The following is a 25776-nucleotide window of genomic DNA, read 5'->3' as shown; positions in this document are numbered from 1 at the left end:
CGTAAGTCAGCAGAAACTCTAGGAAGGCAGGGAAGAAGAGCGGCCATAAAAAAAACAAGCCCAGAGAACAAAATCAGCAATATGAAGACCACAAAAGGAGATGTGCCCTAAGGGAAAGATAAGAAATAAATAAAGACTCAAGAAAAGATAAAGATGCCAAAAGCTGGATGGCGTGGCACCATAAGGTAACATCTGAGAGGATATATGGGATGTCTGAATCAATGTATGTGGTTTGTTAGGGTTAATGGAAATGTAAATCAAAATATCATTCCAGCCATGATTCAAAGTAATGCTCCTGCCTCGATCTTGAAATATTAATCTTTAAGTTTCGGAAGCTTTTAATTTAGACTCAGGCGAAAATGCGAGTCATCTCTTCAGCTAGGACAAGGCAAAGACTCCCCAACAATCTGGACAAACTTCTGGGTGATGCTTGCTACAATGGGTTCCTTCTCAAAACCTCACGGATTCGTAGGGCCAGAAAGAGTCCATCTAACCTAGCCTTGCCTCTTTGGGTGTAAACCTTTGATCCAGAGAGGAAATGCTCCATATCTGGCTGACTGCAGAACTCGATCCCAGATCCTCCCTGTCCCAATCCATAGAGCTTTTCATAGTAAAAACCCACTTACTTAGTCCTGAGCATTCACAGCTGTTTAGACAGCTGTCCTCCCATCCCTACCCCCCCGCCCCGACCCCCACTGTTCTTACCAACCACAATTTCTCTGCTGCTCTCTCACCTGTCTGAGCAACCAGGTGTGTCCACCCACTCCAGACAGAAGTGACCTTTTCATTCTGAAAACAATGTGCTTCTATTTTCTGGGGCATAGGAAGAAAAGCAGCCAAGGAAGCCAGTAGCTCATGCTTGTTGCTTCCCCAAACATACAGCTCTCCTGCATCTTAAACAAACAGAAGGGGAACAAAAGAGGTGAAGGAACATTAGTTCAAAATGATGGGAAATAACACAAATCTGAAAAAAAAAGTGGTTAAGAGAAGTTGTATGATTCTTATGCTATGACGCTGAGTAGAGCAAAGCAGGATACAAAATTCATGCCTAGCATATTAACATATAAGTTTGTTTTTAATTCTATAAACAGGAAACAAGGCCAAATGTTCTTAGTTTGTCAAGGAATAAGAACGTGTAAGTTTATTTTTTCATCAATTCATTCAACAAATATTTATTGAACATCTACCACAAGAAAAACATGTTTCTCCATTTTCTCCATTTTTTAAAAAACATGCTTGCACTGCCTTTGGTTAGGAAAAATATATATTAACTTTTTAAAGTAACAGGTTAAAAGATATATTATTTAAGCGTAAACTTTTCACACCCAGGATGATCTCACAACATGTCCTGTCCAGCAGAAGACAGAATGCTGCTACCTCCCATACGCACAGCACTATAGTTCGTTTGAACCTCGTGGTAGTCCTGAGGCATGAGTAGGAACACCACTGACTGACACTGTGAATTAACAGGAAGAAAGCAAATTCAGAGTCAAGTGACTCTGGCTTTTATTCCTGGACCTGCTAACCAGCTACTGCCCTTGGACAAATCACTTCCTAAGCCTTAGTTTCACCAGCTGAAAATCGGAGGGCAGGGCGGATGGCCTCGAAGGGCAGACCATGTAACTGATGACATGGGCCACAAGAGAGACTGGTGGGCCACGGCGGCAAGCCACAGGGCACATGCTTTTCTAAAAGGCATTCAAGTTCAAAAGCATTTTTAACTGGAAGCCAGACCAAATGGAGCCATGAGCTACACAGTTTGGCCCGTGAACCTACAGTTTGTGACTCCCTGACTGATCTCGAAGAGCTTTTCCAACCAATCCTGACATCCCACATTTCTACACTGTACCATACAGCACACAGCACACACACGTGGCCCCGAACGCCTGAAATGTGGCCAGTCCAAACTGAGATATGTTGTCAAACAAAAAAAGCACAACAGATTGCAAAGACATAGCACAAAAAAACCCAAAAACAACATAGTTCCTTAATAATCTTCATATTGATTACTGGTTGAAATAATATTGTGGGTATATCAGGTTAAATAAAATATATTATTAAAATTAATTTACCTGCTTTTTACTTTTTGAAATGTGGCTCACATATTTCTATTAGACAGCATTCTTCTAGAAGCTAAATTAATCAAGGCTTGAAGATGTTAAATGACTCTCAAGATCACATGGCTAACAGAAAGCCAAGTCCTCTGCTTCCAACTGCGTTTTGTGACCTCCCAGAAAAGTTTTCCAGCATTGCTTGCCATAGGGAAGTCTGGTATAAAGCCAAACAGTATCATTAAAGGACATCAGACCAAGATTCGGGGTTCCAGTCCGTGCTACTCCATTGCCCTCTCACACCAGTGTATCACTTCACATTCCAGGCCTGTTTCATCAGGTCGAAGATGGGGAGCGTAAGTCAGGGGAGCCATTCCGTCACTCAGTTGACCTTGTAGCACTGACATCCTGCAGTTCGACGATGTGAATTTGGTGTACTTCATGCCCTGAGAGAGGGCAACCTCCATGGACTTCTCCAGAGTGTACAAAGTAGGAAGATCCCTTACAAGAGGGCAGAGAAGCCCCTCAGCAAAGTCTCAACCCATTTAATGGACCGGTTGGCTCCGAGCTGCTACTGACGGTGAGCCCGGGTCTGTAATAAGCCTCCATTTATCTTAGAGAGTCTAGGCCAGCTTTTTGCAAAGACAAACTGTCTTCCACATGCAGATCATTACACTGTTGCATCAGCAGGCAAAATTACATTCTGCTGCAATGCCAACTAGTTATATAACCTACCACAACTCCAGAGAGAAGGTCTAGAGAGCAATGAACAAAATCCAACATGTAACAGCTTGAACTAGACCAGGAAGGAGGGAGATTAATCTTGACAATTTTTAAGTCACTTTCAAAATATCAAAAACCAATTTCCTTTGTGAATATACTTTAAAAATCACTAAATTACACACTTTAAAGGGGTGAATTTTATATATGAGTTATATCTCAATAAAACAAAATTCAACATCTATGTTTTAAAAACACCATAAAAGGGGCGCTTGGGTGGCTCAGTCGGTTAAGCAGCTGCCTTCGGCTCAGGTCATGATCCCAGGGTCCTGGGATCGAGCCCTGCATCGGGCCCCCTGCTCAGCAAGAAGCCTGCTTCTCCCTCTCCCACTTCCCCTGCTTGTGTTCCTGCTCTCACTATCTCTCTCTCTGTCAAATAAATAAATAAAATCTTTAAAAATAAATAAATAAAAACACCATAAAAGTGTTCCATATATGAAATAATAAATAACTTCACTAATTGTAAGATTTTTGAAGAAATTGTTAGCAAGCAATTAGAGAATCTCTAAGTTTACATAATGCTCGCCATTTCAAATTGATTAGGCTAGAGTAGAAACGTCTCTTACAATACTTCTATTCTCAGAAAAGAATGCCTTCCTCAACCCTCACTGACTGTGGGGCACGAACTAGTCACTTCTCACCCTGGGGCCTCCAGCCCTTCCTCTACAAAAGGAGAGATGGGGCCAAATGCCCAGGGGCCTCCCTTACACTTGGCATTCACTTCAACTCAACCCTTCTAACATATATGTAAGTCTATCTAATGTGAGACATAGGCTAAAAGTAGGTATCTCTTTTGTTAGTTGGTTATTTGAATTTGTTAAATAACAAATTATCCGTAGTTTAGAATTTGTAATGTATTTAAACTCTCACATTGTGGCTTTTGTATTCTGGAAACAGTAGCAACTTCTTGGTTGGACTGCATTACACATTTGACGTTGAAGAATGCATGTCACCGTTAATTACCCATACTGTGTAGACCTATGTACACATACACCTTAATTTCCACAGAAAACACTAAAAACACTACGTATGAAAGTCATTCCCCTTTGCTCAAAAAAGGTCCTGCCTTCAGCTCCAGTCTTACCAAAATAAATCTCTCAGAGCTCTTGTCTCAGTCTACTGGTAGGGATCAGGGCAGTCTTGGCTTTGAAAGAGAACCTTTTGAAGAGATAACCTTCACTTCCAAGAAGATGCTGCTTTGTCATTGGAAAGTAGTACTGTATTGGTGCGGTATGTCCAATGGATGGAAGGATGCATAACCAAAAAGAGAGATATAGTGTGAGAGAGAAAAACAGATTAGACAGAGAGATGGAGGGATCAAAGAGATGAAATAGATTGCAGAAATGCATAAAAATACAAAATAGAGAAATATGTGCATGACTCCATTTAGAAAGATATACAGACACAGAGATTAGATAGGAATATACACAGAAGAAAGGTAAATAAAAATGGAGATAAATAGAAACATAAAGAGTCGATGAAAACAGACAGAGCAGAGAGGTAGATAAATGCCCTGGAAGACAGAGGTGGATAGAACAGGTGAGTCGGAGAGCAAGCAGCTAGAGGGAATAGACAGCGGTATTAGACCCCAGATGGATCCGGTGGGTCAGGTAACAATGTGCTACACAAACTAACTGCTGGCTGTGGAATTTTGCAATCAAAACTACCCTGAGGGACATTCTTGTCCCTACTGTACAGCTGAGAGGAGAGGAAGTGAGTCCGTGTTTCCTTCATGCGGACGCCTTACATGTATTGTCATCTTTACTTCTCAAAACTACCCACAGAGTACGCAATAGAGAAGGCAATGGTCTCGGAAGGTAAAGTGACTTCCGAAGATCAGACCAGGGGTGGCGGCAGAATTCTGACTCCAAGTCTCCGCTCTTCCCTCTGTGTCCCAAAAGAAACGTGCAGAACCCCAAATGGCGCGTTAGCCTCGGAGAGCTGGTCCTTACCTGTCAATGAAGCTGAGTGATCTGAGCCAGCAAGAACACAGGTTGCTTTAGAATTCTCCAGGCCTACAAAAAAAAAAAAACATCTTTTGAAAGCACATTTATAACAGAACAAATTGGGCAGAGAAGGGGCTCGGGCAGCACCACCGGGGCCCGAAAGAAACCTGCAGCCAAAACAGGCAGGTCTGAGTCGGTGGCGCTGGCCAGAAAGATGGATGATGTGGTGGGGACACTGTTTACATACCAAGGCATTGAACAAATAAGTAAATATAGTGAAGATAAAGGAGCCCGATTTCTCACTAGCGGAGAGGAGAGGAAAGGTAGAAGGCTAGAATCGACCATGTGATAGCGGATTGTAATTGGAGAAATCACTGTAAACTCATGGTTTCGAGTAGAGACAGACAAACAGACATGGGTGTACATATGTGGAAATATGTGTGTGCACACAGCTCTCTCATAGCTCTGTCCACGTGTGGGCCTAGAAGCGACAACATCTCACACATTCAGCTGCCGTCTCATACTGTGCAGGCAAACTCAGGACTCCAAAGAACATACAGGCAGAATTAAGAACTGTTGTGAACCGGCCTTCCATCTCCAAATCTAGCACTTTTCCTCCCTAATTACACTGCCTTCACTGACAGGTTATAATCTCAACCAACTCTGCTAGAAACTGTGGTCACTGGGTCTAGCGTGCAGAGAAAGGCAGTCTTATTCTGTAACTCTTTTCTGACACTTCTGTTTATTAACTAGTGTTAATAAAATGCCCCTCACACCTTTGAGGATCCTGCGAAATGAGAAAAGGACAAAGCAGATGTTTCCAGCACATTCACCAGGGAGGAAGCATGGGGCCTCGCGGCCAGGCAAGGAGGGGACGTCCAGGGTTGTAGCTGCAGAACCAATGGCAAGGAGGTAATGAAGGGGAAACAAAAAGGGAACGACTTTGAGGGCAGGAAGCTCACAATCTATTCTAATGTCCTATCAGAAAACTCCACCAATCAATTCAAAATCTAAGCTGTGCCCCAAACAGACCCCAAACAGGTCATTTAAATCAAATCAAAGCATTTCTGATTTCTTCCAATTACAGGTCCTGTGCTGAAACAGAAAGTAGACACAGTTTCTGCCCTTAAGAAGCTCAATCTTTGGCATGTAGGAAAACATGAACAATTCATAATAATGCAGTACATTGTGCTGTCCACACACATGGAGAAAATGCAATGGAGTCCGAATAGGGAAGACTCTTCACTGAGAAAGCTGTATCTGAGCTAGGCCTTGAAAAATTATCAGGATAAAATAAGGATTACCAGAAGGAACAGGAAGGAAGACATTTTAGGCAGGGGTAACAGCATGCCTATAGACACAGAGGAATAAGAAAGCAGGAAATGCCCAGGGAGCAGTGAATACCTAGATGAGGCAGGAAAAAAATGTTTGGGAAGTATGAGTTTATTTTATGAATATGTTCAAGGTCATGTGCAGTGGACTGCCTGTCCAGCATCCAATGCCCCCTTCTCCTTCTCCAAGAGTCCTCTCCTCAACTCTACCCCTGGCTTCAGGGTGACCACCCTTGCCCCCAGCTGAATGGGAGCGCCTCCAGGACTTAGGAAAATCAGAACGACCCCAACACCTTGTGCATCACTGTACCCCACTGTGGCTTTCCCTTCCCTTCTTTCCCCACTTCCTATCCCACCCACAAAAATTCCTCCTTTGTTCTCACCTAGAGGAGAACGGAGGTTTCCTATGTGGGTTTTTCCTACAGTCAACCCTCGGAGACTGGGGCATACAGCAAGAGAGCAAGAGAAGAAGAAAGGAAAAAGAGGAGATGCAGACATGGTGCTCTATGGTGCTAGACAGAGAGAGAGAGAGAAGGGGGCCCACAGTGAGAGTGTAGAGCAGAGGGAGAGGTGGGCAGAGAGAGGAGCTGAAAGAGACTGAGCCCCAGAATGAAAAGCAGAAGAGAAAGCCCTACAGGCTAAATGACCAACAAAGACAGACCAGACCCATGGGCAGAATGGTCACTACCCACTCCCCATGTACCCATGTAAAGAGACTTCCCTACAGAGATAAACCATAAGAGACTCTTAATCTCAGGAAACAAACTGAGGGTTGCTAGAGTGGAGGAGGGTGGGAGGGATGGGGTGGCTGGGTGATGGACACTGGGGAGGGTATGTGCTATGGTGAGCGCTGTGAATTGGGTAAGACTGATGAATCACAGACCTGTACCCCTGAAACAAATCATACACTATATGTTAATAAAAATAAACAAAATAAAATAAAATACAGAGTCAAAAAAAAAAGAGAGAGACTTCCCTACAGAACACTCTTGGCCCCTCACTCAGTCCTGCTCTGCTTTTGGGAGAAGGAACTGGGCTCGCAAGCACAGTCCTTCCAGGTTCTCCCTTTAGGATGTGCCTGCCTGCAGAGAGCCTGCCTCCCCGTGTGCTCCCAGCCATGCGATGAGCTTAGCAGGCCTGACGCTACGCAGCTGCAACAGTGCCTAGTGAATAAATCCAATGGAGACTCAGAATCTTGAGGCTCACTGTTGCTACACATTATTTCCAAACACCTAAGTCACGTCTCCCAGCCTAACTTTTAACAGCTCCAGAGCTACCATTCTGATCTCCACTAATCTGACTTGCATCTATCTCTCAACGGGCTCCCCCTCTGGCAGTGAGGAGGGGTACTTTTACTGGGCCCACAAAAATTCTAACAAGACTAACAGACCTAACTAACACAGAGAATGAAGACAGAGGAACTAAGAAAATAGTCAAGCAGTGTAAACTCCATTCACCCATTTTCTGCATGCCTGTGTCACTATTTCTTGACAAAGAATAAATATAGGACTCAGAAATACGGGCCTTACCTGTCACTCTGCTTGGTTCCTTTGCTGTCAAAAACGGTGGGAGAGTCTGCCCGGGGCACAACCGCCGTCCAGATGATGCCAAACCAGTCCCCCACTGGAACACGATGCCACTTGCTTCCCAATGGAGAAGAAGAAAACGAGAAAATGTTTTACGGGATTAAGACGAGATTGCTCCTGGAGCCCCATGCTACGGGAGTTTCTCAATGCATTCTCAGTTAACACGCTTGCTGTGGAGAAGCTCAGTGCTTCCAGGGACCCTATGACTTGGTTACCACCAAGCCAATCACAAGTCCAATCTTCAGGGCAATCTAAGACCATCAAAGAAAATTCCCACATACTAAAACTCCTTCCAAAAAGTTCCAGGACACTCTTCCAGAGTCAAAGCACTGAAACGACACCTTGTTGATGACTAACCTGGAAGGACAACTCAAACTCCTGACCCGGCAGGAAAGAACATGGAAGATTATCAAGTCCATTCCTCACATTTAGTAGACGAGCAAACTGAGGGCTTGAAGAGACAGTGTGATGTGCCCAAGGTCATACAGGGAGCTAGGAGCCGAGATAATATTAGGACTCAGCTCTCGTAACACCTAATGCAGTGTCTTTTCTACTACACCAAGATAAATGCAGTGATTCCTAATTACCAAATAAATACATATTTATGACTGCAAGATAGCTTAATAGCCACTCCTTCAGGGGAATGGCCTTTTATTTCCCTATCCACTGAATCTAGTTCATGTGCCCATGTTCTGAACCTCATGTAAATGCACAGGTAACATTTCATATATTTAATCTACAGTCACTCCTCCGGAAGCATCCTGTAACCCACGTTCCTTTAGGCTGTAAACAGACCAGCCCACTTTGTGAAATAGAAGTGATGACGACTCGCAAAACACAGTGCTGAAATAAAACAAAACTTACCATCTCTTCCACAAATAAATTGCAAGGGGGAGAAAGAGGGAGGAAAAACAATTTATAGATTAAAAGAATCTTGTGATATCGATAAGAGATTAATATTCAAAATATATAGAGAACTCCTAAAACTCAACAACTCAAAAAAAACCTGATTCAAAAATGAGCAAAGGACTTGAAGAGACATTTCTCTAAAGAAAACATACAGATGATCAAAAGGCACATGTGAAAGAGGCTCAATATCACTATTAGAGAATGCAAAACAAAACCACAATGAGATACTGCTTCATACTCATTAGGATGGCTACTATTAAAAAAAAAACAGAAAATAACAAATGTTGGCAAGGATGCAGAGTTCTTTGGAACCCTTGTGCACTACTGGCAGAAATGTAAATGGTACGGCCCTTGGGGAAAACAGCATGGCAGTCCCTCAAAAAATTAAAATAGAATTACTATACGATCCAACAGTTCTACTTCTGGGTATATATCCTACAAAACTGAAAGCAGGACCTGGAAGTGATATTTGTACACCCATGTTCATGGCAGCCTTATTCACAATAGCTGACACATGGCAGCAACCCAAGTGTCTATCAACAGGTGAAGAGATAAGCAAAATGGGGTCTATCCACACAATGGAATAGTCAGCCTTAAAAAGGGAGAAAATTCTGACACACGCTACAACATGGATAGACCTTGAGGACACTATGCTAAGTAAAATAAGCCACAAAAGGACAAATACTGTACAATTCCACTCATAGGAGGTACCTGTGTGAGTGGTCAAAATCACAGAGTCAGAAAGAAGAATGGTAGTCGCCAGGGGCTGGCAGGGAGGGGAAGTTATTGTTTGTGGTTCCACAAGATGAAAAGAGTTCTGGAGATGGATGGTGGTAATGGTTGTACAATAACGTGAATGTACTGTACACGTAAAAATGGGATGGTAAATTCTGTCATGCGCATTTTATCACAAATAAAAAATTACAAGGAATAAATATTTTTAAAAGGAGAGACATGACATTCATATCCACCACTTGCAGCCTAGACATCATTGGGATCCTGAGTCAAACAAACTGTTAAAAAAACATTTTTGAGACAGTCAAGAAAATTTAAACACTGATTGGATACTTGATTGAATTGCAGATTTATTGTTAGTTTTTTGTAGGTATGATGATGGTATTTTGGTAATGGTTTCAGAAAGAGTCCTTATCTTTTAGAGATGCCTGCAGAAATATTTACAGATTAAATGGGAGAGGAGGACTTAAAATTAAGTCCATCAAACGCAACTGAGTGTTGCTGGAGTGGAGGGGAGTGGGAGGCATAGGGTGGCTGGGTGATGGACATTGGGGAGGGTATGTGCTCTGGTGAGCGCTGTGAACTGTGTAAGACTGATGAATCATAGACCTGTACCCCTGAAATAAATAATACATTATATGTTAAAAAAAAAAAAAAAAAGAAGAAGATAGTAGGAAGGGAAAAATGAAGGAGGGGAAATTGGAGGGGGAGATAAACCATGAGAGACTATGGACTCAGAAACAGAGGGTTCTAGAGGGGAGGGGGATGGGGGGATGGGTTAGCCCGGTGATGGGTATCAAAGAGGGCATGTATTTCATGGAGCACTGGGTGTTATACGCAAACAATGAATCATGGAACACTACATCAAAAACTAATGATGTAATGTATGGTGATTAACATAACATAATAAAAATTTTTTTTAAAAGTCCATCAAACGCATAATGGAAACTGCTGCTTTGTAACTGGACAGAAATGTACACGTAAGACTAGCAATTACAGAAGTTGGTAGGAAAGGGGGAATTAAACCAATAATAAGCAATTCTCCAGTCCTAATTTCTAAAAAGAGAAGCAGCTTATAAAAATGTAATCACTAGCATACAACTCAGCAATCACACTCCTGGGCATTTATCCCAGAGAAATGAAAATTTATGTCTGCATAAAACTTGTCCACAAATGTTTATAGCTTTATTCTTAATAGCCAAAACCTGGAAACAACCAGATGTCCCTCAGTGGGTGACTGGTTAAACAAACTGCATTGTTGTGGGCTGAACTGTGCCCCCCAAAATTCATATGTTGAGGCCCTAAACTCAGGTGTGACTGTATTTGGAGAGAGGCCTGTAAGGAGCTAATAAAGGTTAAATGGGTCATAAGAGTGAGGCCTTCACCTGACAGAACTGGTGTCCTTATAAAAAGAAGAAGAGATACCAGATGCCTCCCTCTCTCCATGAGTGCACAGAGCAAAGGCCCCATAAGGACACAGCAAGAAGGCAGCCATCTACAAGTCAGGAAGAGAGGCCTCACCAGACAGCAATCCTCCTGGCATCTTGATCTGGGACTTCTAGCCTCTGTAACTGAGAAAACTGTTTAAGCCACCCAGTCTGTGATATTTCGTTATGGCAGCCTGAGATGACTAATTCAGTGGTATATCTATACCAGGGACTACTACTACTCAACAATAAAAAGGAAAAAATTATTGATACACACACCTTGGATGACTCTCCAGGGAATCCTGCTGAGCAAAAACAGTCAACCCCAAAAGGCTATATACTGTATGATACCATTATATAACGTCCTTGAAATGACATTACTGTTGGGGAACAGAAGAGCGGCTGCCAGGAGCTAAGAAGGGGTGGGGGCAGGTAGGAAGTGAATGTATAAAAGGTACATACAAGGGTGTATTAAAAGTGAGTGCTAGGAAAAGGCCACAGGCGGGATGGTTATGGTGATGGAGCTGTTCGTATCCTGACCGTATCAAGACCGGCCGGGCTGCTGAGCTACAGTTTCACAAAATGTCACCGTTGGGAGAAACTGGGAAGAGAGTGCATGAGATCTATTGTATTTCTTGCAACTGCATGTGAATCTGCAATTATCTCAAAACTTGTTTCCTACATGCGCAACATTAAGCCCCAGGCGACCATCAGTACCGAGCTGCACTGGACCCTTCCTCGCCCCCTCCGGCCTCCCCAGGCCGCGACTGGACTCATCAACGCCTTGAGCCTGAGCTGCCAAAGCCAGTTAGGTCTGCCCTTCACCTCGCGAGAGTGGGAGCAGAAAAACGACCCAGGGAGAGGAGAAAGGCTCACCGCTCTTCGGCAGGCCATCACCTCTCTCCACCTGCCACCGTCCCCCTCACGCACACTGTCAGCCTAAGGTCCACCACCACTCTCTCATGGTACGGGAGACGAGCTCATTGGAAGCTTTGACATTAATAAACGTTAAAACCCACTAGGAAAGCAGTGTAGTTCACAGTAAAGAATGTGGGCCTTGGAAAGGAGGTCATTCCAGACTCTGTTCCCAGCTCTACCTTTGACCACCTTATCCCCTAAATATCCCCTGCAAACTTAGACAAGCACTCAAGTCTCTGCACCTCAGTTTCTTCACATGTAACTTGCATCACGGCAAGGCTGTGAGGATTAAATAAGGTATGGATTAAATCAAGAGAATCTAGCACCATGCCTAGAACATAATAAGGAGCTAGAAAACTTCATTTCCTTCCTCCCCACCTGCTAAAGGTTTCCCACATGACTTTGGCCTTATGTCTCCTCCTTCTAATCAGAAATGTAGCACAGCAGGACACTTTGAATTATTCCTTAGAGTTTATTTCCTCTAAAGCTCTGCTTCTCTTTATTACGAGCCTATTTTGAAAATAAAAGCAAGATGATCACCTGTAGCAGCTAAAGCATGCCTCAGTCCAGCAGCAATGCAAACGACCTTCTCTCTCAGGAGCTGTGAAAAGAAAGAAAAGGACTGAGATCTTAGAATCACCCATCTGCAAGATGTTATGTACTTTATGCCCTGATACAATGCAGCATGGCCCTCATTACATGTCGGACTGCTTTAGAGTCCCCAACCTCCAACATTTCCATCCCTAAATACCTCTATATGTATCCTGAAAAGGAAAAAAAATCTTTTATAAATAAATGTATCACAATGCGTTTCGGGGCTGCAAGGGACCTTCAAGGTCATCCAGTCCAGGGGTTGGCAAACGTCTTCTATAAAGACCAGAGAGTAACTATTTTAGATTCTGCAGGCCACATGGTTTGTGTCATAGTCTCTGCTCTGCCATCGTAACATAAAAGCAGCCCCAGGCAATACATGAATGAATGGGCATGGCTGTGTTCCAGCAACACTTCATTTACCCAGGGTTCTAGCTGGATGGCCTCTGATCTAGTCCAAGCCCCATCCAATGCCAGAACCCCTCCACAACACCCCAGGAAATCATCACCCCACCCCTCCCAAGCAGCTGCTTCCAGTGACGTGGGCTCACTATCCCCAGGTGCCTGCTCCGTGTTTTCACCTTCCATTTACCTCCTTAGCTGCCTCTAGCCTTTCACAATGCTTTCCAAATATGTGAAGACAGTTGTCGTGTGTCCTCTCTGAGATGTCTTATGGTGGCTTTAAAACCAAGTCCTCAAATTCTTTGAAACCCATCCCTTGAAGTTGTGGAGCCTAATTCCCCTCTGGCTGAATGTGCGCTGGACTTGGTGACTTGTTTCTAGTGACCAGGAAAAAAAAGTGATGAGCAGCCTAGAGACAAGCTGATAAAAGGTACTGAGGCTTCCTGCTTGGCCTCACTCTTGAATCTCTCTTGGGGGAAGCCAGATGCCATGCCTGCACAATCCCACAGAAAGGCCCACGTGGCAAGGAACTGAAGCCAACTGCCAGGTGCGAGAGCATGGCAGCGGGTCTGCCAGCCCAGCCCAGAGCCGTCAGCAGACGGCCTGCAGCCCTAGCTAACATCTTGACCGTAACCTCATGAGACCAGCTAAGTTGTTCCCAGACCCCTGACCCTCAGAAACTGAGATAGTAAATGCTTGTTGTTTAAAGTTGCTAAATTTTTTTTTTTTTTTTTTTGGGCAGAGAGAGAGAGAGAGAGCATGCGCTCTTCACTCCACCCTCCACACTACCCCTTCTGGCCCCTCCCTAACACATTGTTCTGACCACTGGCCATATGCTACCTCCCTGATGGTCCCCTCCCCATGGGCACTTCTACCACTTCCTTATATTCCAATCATACTAAACTGCTTGCAGTATCTCAAACCCTGATATTTTATGCTTCTACACCTTTGCTTATAGTTCCTTCTGTGTGGAACGCTCTTCTTTTATAGCTACTCTGTGCATCTTATCTCAAGCCACGTAAACTTCTACTCAACTTTCAAGACTCAGCATAAGCCTGCTCTCACTCCACCTCCCTCTCCCTAGAAGGAGTTAAGTATCCCCTCCTTTGAGTCTATACCTGCAGCCACCATAGTTTTAACATGGTAATGTATTTAGATGTTCTAGATCTAACATGTACCACTAAACTCTAAGACCCTCAAATGCTCAGATTGGGTCGTACTCACCTTTGTCCCCACGGCCCCAAACACAGTGCCTATACACAACAGTTGCTATTAAATAAATGAATTTCTCTTATATTTCACTTTGGCACATTCCTCCCGTTGTTCAAGAGGATGCAGCCTGACAAATGCTGTCACCTCCTGATTCTGTCATCCAACATATTTTAATCATTGTTCCCTTCTGTCTTCTTTAATCATGTGACCTAAGCTAAATTAATCAGAACTTATGTAGGTTCTTAAAAAGCCATCTATTTGTAATTGGCAACTGTAACACTTCCTACGATAGGGACCGTAGAGTCTAGATTTCTCTGCGTACCATGTGCTATAGACTGAATGTTTGTTTTCCCCTGAAATTCATATATTGAAACCTATTACCCAATGTGACAGTATTTGGAAATGTGGTCTTCTGGAGGTGATTAGGTCATGAGAATGGAGCCCTCATGAATGGGATTAATGCCCTTATAAAAGAGGCCCCGGAGAGCTCCTTTGTCCAGCAAAATGAGTGTCTATGAACAAGGAAGCCGGTCCTCACCAGACACCAATTCTGCCAATGCCCTGATCTTGGACTTTCCAGCCTCCAGAAATGTGAAAAATAAATGTTTGTTGTTGAAGCTACCCAGTATATAGAATTCTTGTGACAGCAGCCTGAACGCTCTAAAACACTGTGGAGATCATGACCTCAAATAATATCCCAAAGACCAGCAACTGTAATTCAGCAACATGACCAAGCTCTCTCTGATGAAAACAGATCTCCTACTCTGAGTCAGAGTTCAAGAAAATTAGCTAGATGTGAGCAGCTGAGGTGGTGAAACTCATTTTAGATCCCAGTATGTTTCTTTTAAAATTCCATAGTCCCGGGACACCTGGGTGGCTCAGTCAGTCGAGCAACTGACTCTTGGTTTCAGCTCAGGTCATGATCTCAGGGTCATGGGATCGAGTCCCATGCTGAGCACAGAGCCTGCTTCTCTCCCTCTCCCTGTTCCCCTCCCCTGCCACACACATGCTCTCTGTCTCTCTCTCTCAAATAAATAAATCATTAAAAAAATAAAATAAAATTCCACAGTCCTACTGTGACCACTTACATACAAACTTCACAAAAATGTGTACATTATAAGTATGATGCAGTGGAAAGAGCTCTGAACTAGGGCCAGGAGTCCTGTCTAGCACCCGGGCTGTCCAGGAAGAAGCCACTAGCTACATGCAGCTACCAAGCAACCAATATGTGACCAGACATAACTAGGCTAAACTGAGACACACTCTGAATACAAAATGTACACCAGAGTTCAACGTGTATGAAATAGAGAACATAAAGCATCTCATTAGGAAATGTTAACATTAGTGAGACATAAAATGAAATAATACTAGTTTGAATACATTGGGTTAATTTAAAAGTTACTAAAATTAATTTCACCTACACGCCACAATATGAGTGAAACTTAAAAACATCATGTGACATGAGAGAAGCCAGACACAAAAAGCCACATATTCTATGATTCCATTTATGTGAAATGCCCAGAATAGGCAGATCCACAGAGACAGATGAGTGGTGGCCAGGGGTTGGGGGAGAGCAGAAGGGGAAGTAATTGCCACCGGGTGCACAGTTTCTTTCCTGGTGATGAGAGTGTTCTCAAATTAGATAATGCTGATGGCCGACATCTCTGTGATATACTAAAAACCACTGAATTATACATTTTTAAAGGGTAAATTCTATGGCATGTGAACTACATCTCAATAAACCTGTTATTTTAAAAATTAATTTCATATTTTTCTCTTTACTCTTAAATGATGCTACTAAAAATTCTAAATTATGTATGCGATTCACATCACATTTTTATTGGGCACTATTGGCCTACCATTTGCTGAGCTTAGTGTCTTTAGCTAAGTCACTTCTATCTGGACCTGTTTCTAACCTAGTTCCCATTATTACTAATTTTAGAATTGTAAAATGTAATTAATGTCTTTGTGACATATATTACTTTCATTGTTTTATTTCACAAAAATTTATAACGTGTATGAGGACTAACAGAGGTTTTTCACTCACAACCTCCCTCACCCACCTCCGACCTACTTTTTCCCAGGAGAACCTAGGTTTTCCAACTTAAATTCTGACTAGCCCCTGGGTTTTCAGGGACCCAGCCAGTCTCTGAGTCTGGGGCAGGGAAACGCTTTAATAGGACGTGGGTCAGCTACATATTGGGTGCTATCCTTACCTCAATGGCCTGGGGAACCACACATCTTCGAGGGCCATGAGGAACCCCCAGCTGGCCAAAGGAGTTGGATCCACATGACAGAACTTGACCACTTTCTGCAAAATTCAAATACTTAAATCATAATCTAAGAAGTAAGATATCTGTAACCAGTGGGTAAATGCTGAAGGATGGGAAGAGCAAAGGGAATGAGAGGAGGAAGTGGGGGCTGTGATTCGGCACATTCAAACCACAGTCCCTGCTTTTATTGTTCCTCTAGGAATAAAAACGCAAGGCACTGGGCTAGGTTCACAGATTCTCCATCACACTACCTAATTAATGGCAGCTTATCTGTGTAGAACATTAGCCCGCTGCCTGGTGCTGGGATGGGAGGATACTTACTCCCCACTTTTCTCATTTCCATGCATCACAACTTTCATTATTTTAACACTCCAGGCCTCTCTCCCTGCTCCTCCCCATGCTCACTGCCTCCCCGGGGAAAAGGGAGAACCTAACCAACTGATGAGTTTGGGAGAAGGAACACAACATGTGTGGCTTGGTACCTTCCTCTCAGGTATTCTGGACTGATGCATAGTAAGTGTTTCCCCTACACAGATAACCTAGTGTTTGCAGAATAAGTTTGGCTCAGAGGAGTGTTACAGAACCCCTTGGCCTGACCACCAACCCCGTCCTCCAACTTAGCCTCTATCAGTGAAAAGCCAATACAGTGTGATCTCCAGCTATCTGGCTGCTCTCCTCCTTTCTCACAACTGGTTCCACAAGTGAGCAGGAAACAGAGTGCTATCCACTGACATCTTATAACCCCAACACAGTCCACGAAAAGCACTTCAGTAACGACAGCTATTATTTAGAGTTATTACTACTAAATTCAGCACACATTACAGAACCCCTCTGCAGAAGAGGTGGTGATGCCTGAGCAGGGTTTTAAAGAAGGGATAAGAGTTCATCAGAGAGACAAAAGGGGCTGTACCAGAGAACAATGTTCTGCGTGATATTTCTAGAAAGAAAAGTATGGGGAATGTGGAGAATAAAAGACAAGGCAACAACAGGGATAGGTAGGGAACAATAATCGAAGCCATGTGCTAAAAGCCTGGGATCTGAGCTATGCTCATGAGAATCCACAAGCGTGGGGTGGAAGAGGATATGGTCAGAAGATGCCCTTTCCAAAGGACTGTGTCAATGAGGGAATCTAATCAGAAACTCTAGATGGTCTTTTCCATCCAGAATGACAAGCTCGATGGGGCAAAACTACTTCCAGGGAGAAGTCAGCTGGACAAAAACTAACTATTGCTAGCTGCTCCCAAGAGCATTATCCTATTAACCCTTTGGCCATATCCCTCTACATCCTCTTCTGCTATCTGGCTTTGCAGAAACCAAACAATTCTGCCCAACCATATTTAATTTTTTTTTTTTAAATCCTTCACTGGGGAAAAAGATGTTACCACTGTTGTGTGACCTCTGATTTCCTCATGCTTCCCCACCACATTCCCCCATGAGTAGCCCTTAGCCAGCACAATTGGCCAGCTAGCCCGGGCACACACCTATCATGAATTTCTGGGACAGGAAGTAGCCACCAAAGTTAATCTAGTCCATCCCCCAGTTTCTGGCAAAGAATTTTCTAGCCCAAAATTTTGCTGTTCAAACTCCTCTTGCAAAAGGCACCCACAACCTTCCTCAACAACCAGAGAGAAATTTGTATGTGTGTTTACACATATAGAGGATTTCACTTCATTGGGATCACCACCACCAAGCTCTTCTCACCCACTGCCTTGGCGGTGATAAAGACTTACCCAAGAGTGAACTCACCTGTGAGAATAATGGTAAAATCCCAGCCACAGGCCACCTGTTGGATAGGACAGCCAAGGAGGGACCTGCAGGCAGTAAAATACAGAACATCTTCTGTGTGACCAAGCCCCAGTTGCCCGTCTTTGTTCAGACCACAAACAAAAAGGCCTCCACCATCTGCAAAAGGCAAAGGCTTTGGTGATAGTGTACACGGGGGAAATTACAACTGTCAAAGCGAGAAAGAGGATTTCACTAATTAGTTGCAGTCACAAACCCAGCCTCTCTTCTCCCACGCATACTAATAAGCCACATAGGTTAATGTGCACTGGTCTAAACGGCATAGGGCCAAGGCGTTCAAATCCAGTACCGACACGGGACACTCCAAGTCCTAGAGCAGTGGCCAGTCACCTAATCGAGCATCTGCTAGAACAAGAAAAGCCTACATCCATCTAGAACTTAGAACATGCCATGTATTATGATACGAGCCTTATCTGTGGGGCCGATTTATCCTTTAGGCACAGTGTCTAGGGCCTACAATACTTTTAGAGGCTCACAAAAATGTTTGTTTCTTTTTTTTTAAAGATTTTATTTATTGGGGCGCCTGGGTGGCTTAGTCATTAGGCGTCTGCCTTCGGCTCAGGTCATGATCCCAGGGTCCTGGGATCAAGCCCCACGTCGGGCTCCCTGCTCCACGGGGAACCTGCTTCTCCCTCCGCCACTCCCCCTGCTTCTGTTCCCTCTCTCGCTGTGACTCTGTCAAATAAATAAATAAAATCTTTAAAAAAAAAAAAATTTTATTTATTGACAGAGAGAGACAGCATGAGAGGGAACACAAGCAGGGGGACTGGGAGAGGGAGAAGCAGGCTTCCCACTGAGCAGGGAGCCCGATGCGGGGCTCGATCCCAGGACCCCAGGATCATGACCTGAGCCGAAGGCAGCCGCTTAACCGACTGAGCCACCCAGGCACCCTCATAAAAATGTTTTAATTTTATATTCTTTTTTTTTTAAGATCTTATTTATTTATTTCACAGAGAGAGAGTGAGAGAACACAAGCAGGGGGAGCGGCAGAGGGAGAAGCAGGCTCCCTGCTGAGCAGGGAGCCCAATGTGGGTTCAACCCCAGGACCCTGAGATCATGACCTAAACCAAAGGCAGACACTTAACCAACTGAGCCACCCAGTGCCCCTAATTTCACATTCTTTTAAAATAAGAAAAAAATAAATGCAATAATAATGAAAATGCAATGCTAAATCTAGCCTGGATTAGACTAATCTTTATATCAATGAGGTTGTAAAATAGAATTCTTAATATTTCTTTATGGAGGAAAGGGTCCACAAAGGCAAAAGTGCCAAGGACCCATGAAAGTCATAATGCAGCCCTGTCACTCACTGATTCTCCTCATCCAGCCTTATTACCCCCATGTAGCAAAGGGGAAATGGCACAGAGGAATTAATATGCTCAAGGCCACACAGCTAATAATAGAACCAGGATTTGAACCCAGGCAGTTGATTCCAGAACTCACGTTCTTTTTTTTTTTTTTAAGATTTTATTTGTTTATGTGAGAGAGTAAGAAGCAGAGGGAGAAGCAGGCTCCCCGCTGAGCAGGGAGCCTGACGTGGGGCTCGATCCCAGGACTCTGGGATCCTGATCTGAGAAGAAGGCAGCCACTTAACCAGCTGAGCCACCCAGGCGCCCCCCGCCCCAGAACTCACATTCTTAACCAGGATGCAATATGCCCTTCTTTGCAATATCATGGCACCTGTAGTACATGTTAAGTACTATCATAGCTTCTGCAAAGGAAACTAAGGAAAACACAAAGTTCTCGCTCTCAAGGAATATTCAATCTAATTGCAAAGACTTCTACCTCACAAGTGAAAGTTAAACAGCAATATATAATATAAAATGTAAACTATGTTGCCAACTTTGCCACTAATGTGTCTTGTAACCTTAAGCAACTGGTTTTCCTCTCTGAGCCTCATTTGTATAAATGGGGGCAGGGAGCCTAGAAGATCTCTGAAGGCCTTTCAGCTCTAAAAGCTAAAATTCTCTAACGGTAACTTGGCTCTTTCACAAGAATGTTTTCCTCTGCAAAATACAAGAGGCTGAAAGATGGCAACATAACCCACTAGTGGGAAATGTCTAAATAAGAAATGTCTACTCCAGAAAGATGTTACCTGTGACAACAGCAGAGTGGCCCCCTCCTCCCGTGATCCTCCGGATACACTCAGGTTTACAGAAGTCATTCAGTTGCTGGGGCAAAAGTACATCTTCCTTATGGCCAAGGCCAAGTTGCCCGTAGCTATTCGCACCCTAGGGATAATATAAGGCAAGGATGAAAGCGTACAGGAACCACAACTGTGAATGTGCATTTACCTGTCCCTATCTTTCTCAACCTAACATGCCTCTCAGAGCCTTTCACAGACGAGATTTCATAAGCTCATTCTTAAGAGGCTGTTATATGCAACCCATACTTAGATGGTGGCCCCATCCCCAGAATACCACGATTTCCACGTGAGAAGAGCCCTTAGTATCCACTACTTATCCAAACATGCTCCTCGCCTTCTCCTTCCAACGCCTCAGCCCACATGTGTCATCTTTGGGGGGCAGCATGGGAGTTCCTTCTGAGAAAAGCTAATTCTCTAGGGAGGCTAAGGAAAGAAATGAGGGGAAATGGGAACAAAGTGGGTGGGAAATGCACCGGACTTGTCCCTTCTCCTCATGCCCTCGCTGAGAAAACTGGCAATGGCTTCTGTAATCAAAGTTAGCTGAGACTTTGCGCCCTTAAGCAGGGCACCTCATTGTTATTTCACTGTAAAGTGAAAGAGGTTGGCAATGATCTCGAAGGGCTTTCCAAGTACAGTGTTGTGTGACTCTGAGATTCACATGGTGAGATTCCCGTAAGGAAACAGATTTCCCCTTGGTGGGCAATATGTCTATCTTTGTTATTATGAAATAAAGGTCCAGAATCTCTAATCCAAAACCCTTGCAGCTAGATGTATTTCAGATTCAGAATTGTATAGACTTTAGAAAAGTAATACCGTATATAAATCATATACTCTGCTGCAAGGTTCAGGAGCAGCACTCCATAAGCAAAATAGTATTATTTCTGCAGTAAGAGGTACAAATACAGTAAGCAGGCAAAGACTATAAATAGCATTATGTCAGGTCAGTTTGGGGTTTTTGGAGTTTTTTGTACTCAAAATTGGAGATAAAGAATTGTAGACCTGCAGGGAGAATCTGCAGATTTCAGAAATCTTTATAATTCCTCCAAGTATCTACTCCTGGCTGGTTCTTCCTAGATATGAATAGCAAAACCTTCCAAACGTGTTTGTTTTTTAAGACACCTGAAAGAGGAAAAGTGATTTAAAATAACTACCCAAAATACATACGTACATACAAACTTCTGCCCCTTATGGTCTATTTCACATTTGTACAGGGCTGCAAGGACTCCAAGCTGGAAGCGGAAGCCATGACAGGGGCACATGTCCCAGAGGCCTTCAGGGACAGTATTAGCTGCCAAACAGAGTGCTTCTCCAATGGTTGGCATTCACCTTTAATTCTCACAATAACAGAGGAGATGGACATTATCGCTCCCGTTTTACAGATGAAGAAACTAAGGCTCAGAGAGGTTAAGTGGCTCCATAGTCATATAGCTGGGGAGGCAGTAAGTCAGATATGCCCCGCTCCTTTCATTATACTATACTGTGTCTCTTAAGGATATATGGTGAACTGCAGACCAGAGCTTCCCTGGCAAGAGGTTAACTATATCTACATACCCCCATCACTTTATCCACTTTTTCTGCTTTATTTTTCTCATAGCACTCCCTGACATGACATTTGCTTATTGTTTATTGTCTACCTCCCCTACTAAAAACCAACTCAATGAGGGCAGGAACTATGTTCACTGCCATTTCCCCTGCAGCTGAAACTGTGCTGGCCCAGAGAAGGTATACATATATTTATATAGTAAGTGAATGTAAGGTCTGATGAGGCCCTACCTAGGAAAGATGAAAGGAAAGATGTGCACACTGTGGGGTACACATGCACAGTGTGTCTCCGTCAGCCCTGAGATCGCTGTGGCTGCCCCACGAGCAGGACTGCAGTCTGCTGAACAGAAAGTGAGAGAGACATGGGCACTTGAGGCTCAAATTATGGCACTCAATTTCTGTAACACAGCAAGAGGCCCCAAATCCAGGATAAAGCAAAACAGAGGAAAATTTATTACAACATGTTTCAGCTGTATTTGCCTCCTTTCCTTACAAACACTTCAGACATATCATACCCACGTACAACTCCAAGGAGGTAAATTTCCTTGTTATGGGCTGAATCGTGTTCCCCTAAAATTAATTTGTTGAAGCCCTAGCCTCTAATATCTCAGAATGTGGCTATATTTGGAGATAGGGCCTTTTAAGAGATAATTAAGGCTAAATGAGGTCGTAAAGGTAGGGCTCAAATTCAATATAAGAAGAGACACAGGGATGCTCTCAGATTGAGAAAAAGCCACATGAGGACACCACAAGAAGGTAGCCATCTGCAAGCCAAAGAAAGAGGCTTCAGAAGAAAGTAAACCGCTGCCACCTTGCTCTTGGACTTCTGGCCTCCAGAACTGCGACGAAATAAAATTCCATTTTTTAAGACCTCCCAGTCTGTGGTATTTTTCTGTCCCAGCACTGGCAAACTAATACACCTCTCCACACATATTATGCAGCAGGAAGGCCAGCAGGCCTCCAAGCAGTTAGAAGAGGCCATATCTGACGCAGACCCCAGTCTCCCGCCTGGGAAAAGCCACCCCAGGCACACATTCAATCCCCAAATCCACCCCCAGCTCAAGTGCCACCTCAAAAATAGTCCCCAGCCAGCCAGGCTACCTCCCGCCACACCGCCGTCTCCCTTCCGCCAGTCCGCCGCCTTACATTCAACAAGTGCTGCTTGGTACTGATTATCACCTTTGTTCGACCAGTCAATACATGTTCGTTTTAACGGTAATACAGGTGGTATCCTGCTCCCTCAACTCAAGAGCTAGGCCTTTCACTGTTGTGTTTTCCCCAAAAGACCAGCACATAGCCAGGCACACAAAAGGGTCTCATTCATTCATTTGTCAACAAGTATTTGCTAGGCACCGTGAACAAGACAGGCACAATACCCACCCTTATGACACTTACATTCTAGCCAAGGAGACGGACATTAACAAATTCTACATTTCATTACAATTGTGATATGGGCCGTAAAGAACTACAAGACACTATGTCCGCTTATTCCCATGCATCTGTCTGGTCGGCCGCTGGCACCACACTGCTGTGCAGAGACCCTCCTCCCTCCCAGCCAGGACACATGAAGATGACCCTGTCTCTCAGTGCCGCCGTCAAACCAACACCGGCGCAGACTCTCACGCCCCCAGTACAGGCAAGATCCGGTCACAGAAGAATATCAGCAAACATGCAGGATCTCCGCCTTGTGCACGGCCCACCACCGCAGGCCTCGCATCAAAGGATGCTCCCGCCAGGCTGGGGTGGGGCTGGGAAGGGGCCGGCATCCTGCGGGCAACCGGAGGGTGAGCAGCACAGGTGGCCCCACAGGGCTCCGGGACGGCGCGATCCCTCCACGCCGTCCCTCCCGGCGCTATCCGGGCCTGAGGGCTCTCGCGGAACCAGACGCTCTGCCCAGGAGCCAGATGCTTTCCCCTGCGCCGCAGCCCCCTCGGGTCCGGACCCCACCAGCCAGCAGGCCCCTAAGTCACCCGTGAGGGCCCACCCCCCCGACCCTCTCCCCCTCAGGCCCCAGCCCAGGGTCCTCCAACCCAGAGCCTGGCCCGGACCTCGGCCGCCCAGCCCAGGAACGCCCACGCCGAGGCCGCCAGCTCCCCGCGCCTCTGCGCCCCCTCAGCCCCAGCGGCCCCGGCCCGGGGGCGGAGTCACGTACCCAGGCGAAGAGCGCGGCCGCCGCAGGGGCGGCCTCGGAGGCGCTCGCCTCCCGCTCCATGTGGGGACGCTCCGCCGGCGCTTCCGGGAGGGGTCGGGGGTGGGGCCCTCCAGGGGAGGGATTAGTGAATGGGGTGTGGGCCCGACGCGGGTGGGGCCTGTGATTGGGAGGGGCCGGCGCGGGGGAGGAGTCTGTAATGAAGGCGGGGCCCTTGTTAGGGAGGGGTCTGCCGTGGCGAAGGGGCAGGCACGGGGGAGGGGTCTGTAGCGGAGGCGGGGCCGACGTGGGAGGGGGGCCTGCAGTGGGAGCAGGGCCGGAGCGGGGCGGAGGAGGAAGAGGGTCTGCAGTGGGGGCGGGGCCAGAGTGGGGGAGAGGCCTTGGAGGAGGAGGGGCCATCCCTGGGGAGTGGTCTGCAGTGGGGCGGGGGCGGAGCCGAGGGAGGGCCCGCGAGAGCCGGGCAATCGCCTCTGGAGCCTGCTGCCGACCGCCGCCCCCGGGCGCGCTGAGAGCGTCTCTGCCTTTGGCCCCCAGCCTTGCAGTGCCGTTGTGCTTCTCCCTCCCTCCCCTCGCATTCTATTTTTAGTAATATACGAATGCACTACGCTCCTTCGTGTTTTCATCTCCTTGGAGTCCCACGACAGCCCGGAGGCGCTGACAGGGCAGAGATTATACCACCTGCTGACCGGGAAGAAATTGAGGCGGGGAGCGGGGTGGAAAGGGTCCTGTCCCAGTGTCTTAGCCGAGCTGTCTGTGGATCTGCTTTGGTGTGCGTTTGCAAAATATAAGAAAGCTTCTTGGTAAGCGGGTGTGCAGGAACTTACTCCTCGGGACACGAAACTGAGGAGGCTGGTTCTCACGGATTTCTGCCAGGGGCAGCCTTCTAACCCTCAGCGCTCAGAGCACGGTCCTGCCCTGATTCTGATCATCAATACTGGATAATTTTCACCCAACAGAGGTTTTCATATAAAATGGCTTTTATCAGACACCCTCATACACCGCTGGTAGGAGCTAAATAAATACAGTTTTCCTAAAGGAAAATGTGGCAATGCGTATTAGGAACATGAAGATAAATAAACAGATATTTACCCAGTAAATTCCACATCTGTTAATTTATCACGAGAAAATAATCAGAGCTGTGCACAAAGACTTAGACTGCAAATTATTCATTATGGGATTGTATATAATAGGGAAGAACTTAATTACCTGAAAGTCCAAAAATAAATTGTGTAAATTGTGGCATATCCATGCAGTGGAATACTAGGCTGCCATTTTAAAAATATGTTTTGGAAGACATTAAGTAAGGGAAGTATTCTTGATATGTCATAAACGTAACTATTACAGCAATTTTCTACACACACAACACAAACACATATACTCAGGGTGGCAGATTACAGTTGAATTTTATTTTCTTTGTTGTACTTTTTTTGTACATAACCTCCATTTCCCAAGCCACCCATAATCTTGTGGGTACAAATGGGGTCACATTAAAGATGACAATCCATATGCACTAGTTCTTGACCCCTCTGCTGACAGAAGCCTCCAGTCCTCATTACCCTTTATGCCTGGGAGCCCTGGAATGTATCTCCAGTGAGCTCTGACCAGACTGACCTTTCCTGTTTTCACTCCACCCACTCCTTGGTGTTTCTGCCTGTAAGACCACGTGAGGGCAGCACCTCACTTTTCCCTCTCCAGCCTGGGGTATCTTGAGAACATCCATGACCATGCTAAGAAAAATACAAACTTATGAAAGAGGGGTCTAGAAATCCGTGTATGACTTCCAGTCTATGAAAGAAGTCGGAGAGGCTGAGAGAATTCTGATAGGATATAGGGGGACCGATGTCAATGTGCTGTGAGCGCCTCCCATCTCATGTCTCAGGAAAGGCCTGCTGCTGCAGAACCACTTAGAGAGCTGGGTATGTATGTATCCCTCCAGACTGGTGCCTGGGCAGGCTGTTGATTCATCCTGAGAAAT

The 25776-nt window shown here is 45.2% G+C and overlaps 1 protein-coding gene and 1 long non-coding RNA gene across 7 annotated transcripts in view; both read right to left on the bottom strand.

Annotated features, from left to right (window-relative positions):
- The window catches only part of SERGEF (secretion regulating guanine nucleotide exchange factor), a 216845-nt gene extending 192946 nt beyond the window's left edge, over nt 1-23899 (bottom strand). For 5 of the 6 annotated variants that reach the window (XR_013442405.1, XR_013442406.1, XM_078058329.1 and 2 more), the window contains exons 1-8: nt 23805-23899; nt 20060-20195; nt 17908-18063; nt 16105-16199; nt 12224-12284; nt 7638-7751; nt 4784-4846; nt 735-893 (exon numbers count right to left, since the gene is read on the bottom strand). Coding sequence is in view for 4 of the 6 variants with exons in the window: in XM_078058329.1 (XP_077914455.1) it covers nt 735-893; nt 4784-4846; nt 7638-7751; nt 12224-12284; nt 16105-16199; nt 17908-18063; nt 20060-20195; nt 23805-23864 (844 nt within the window). In the remaining 2 variants the exon portion in view is untranslated. The remainder of the gene's footprint in view (nt 1-734; nt 894-4783; nt 4847-7637; nt 7752-12223; nt 12285-16104; nt 16200-17907; nt 18064-20059; nt 20196-23804) is intronic. The other variant, XM_078058330.1, reaches the window with a different exon arrangement.
- On the bottom strand, nt 21094-23617 carry LOC144379435 (uncharacterized). The gene is made up of 3 exons (XR_013442407.1): nt 23048-23617; nt 21884-21992; nt 21094-21229 (listed from the first exon to the last, which is right to left on the bottom strand). It is a non-coding gene; the product is annotated as an uncharacterized LOC144379435 (long non-coding RNA).
- Nucleotides 23900-25776: the final 1877 nt, after the last annotated feature.

The sequence above is a fragment of the Halichoerus grypus genome, chromosome 11 (assembly GCF_964656455.1).
Source record: "Halichoerus grypus chromosome 11, mHalGry1.hap1.1, whole genome shotgun sequence".
Classification (NCBI taxonomy): Eukaryota; Metazoa; Chordata; class Mammalia; order Carnivora; family Phocidae; genus Halichoerus; species Halichoerus grypus.
The sequence above is the reverse complement of the archived record's forward strand: the minus strand, read 5'-3'. Positions and strand labels throughout refer to the sequence as shown.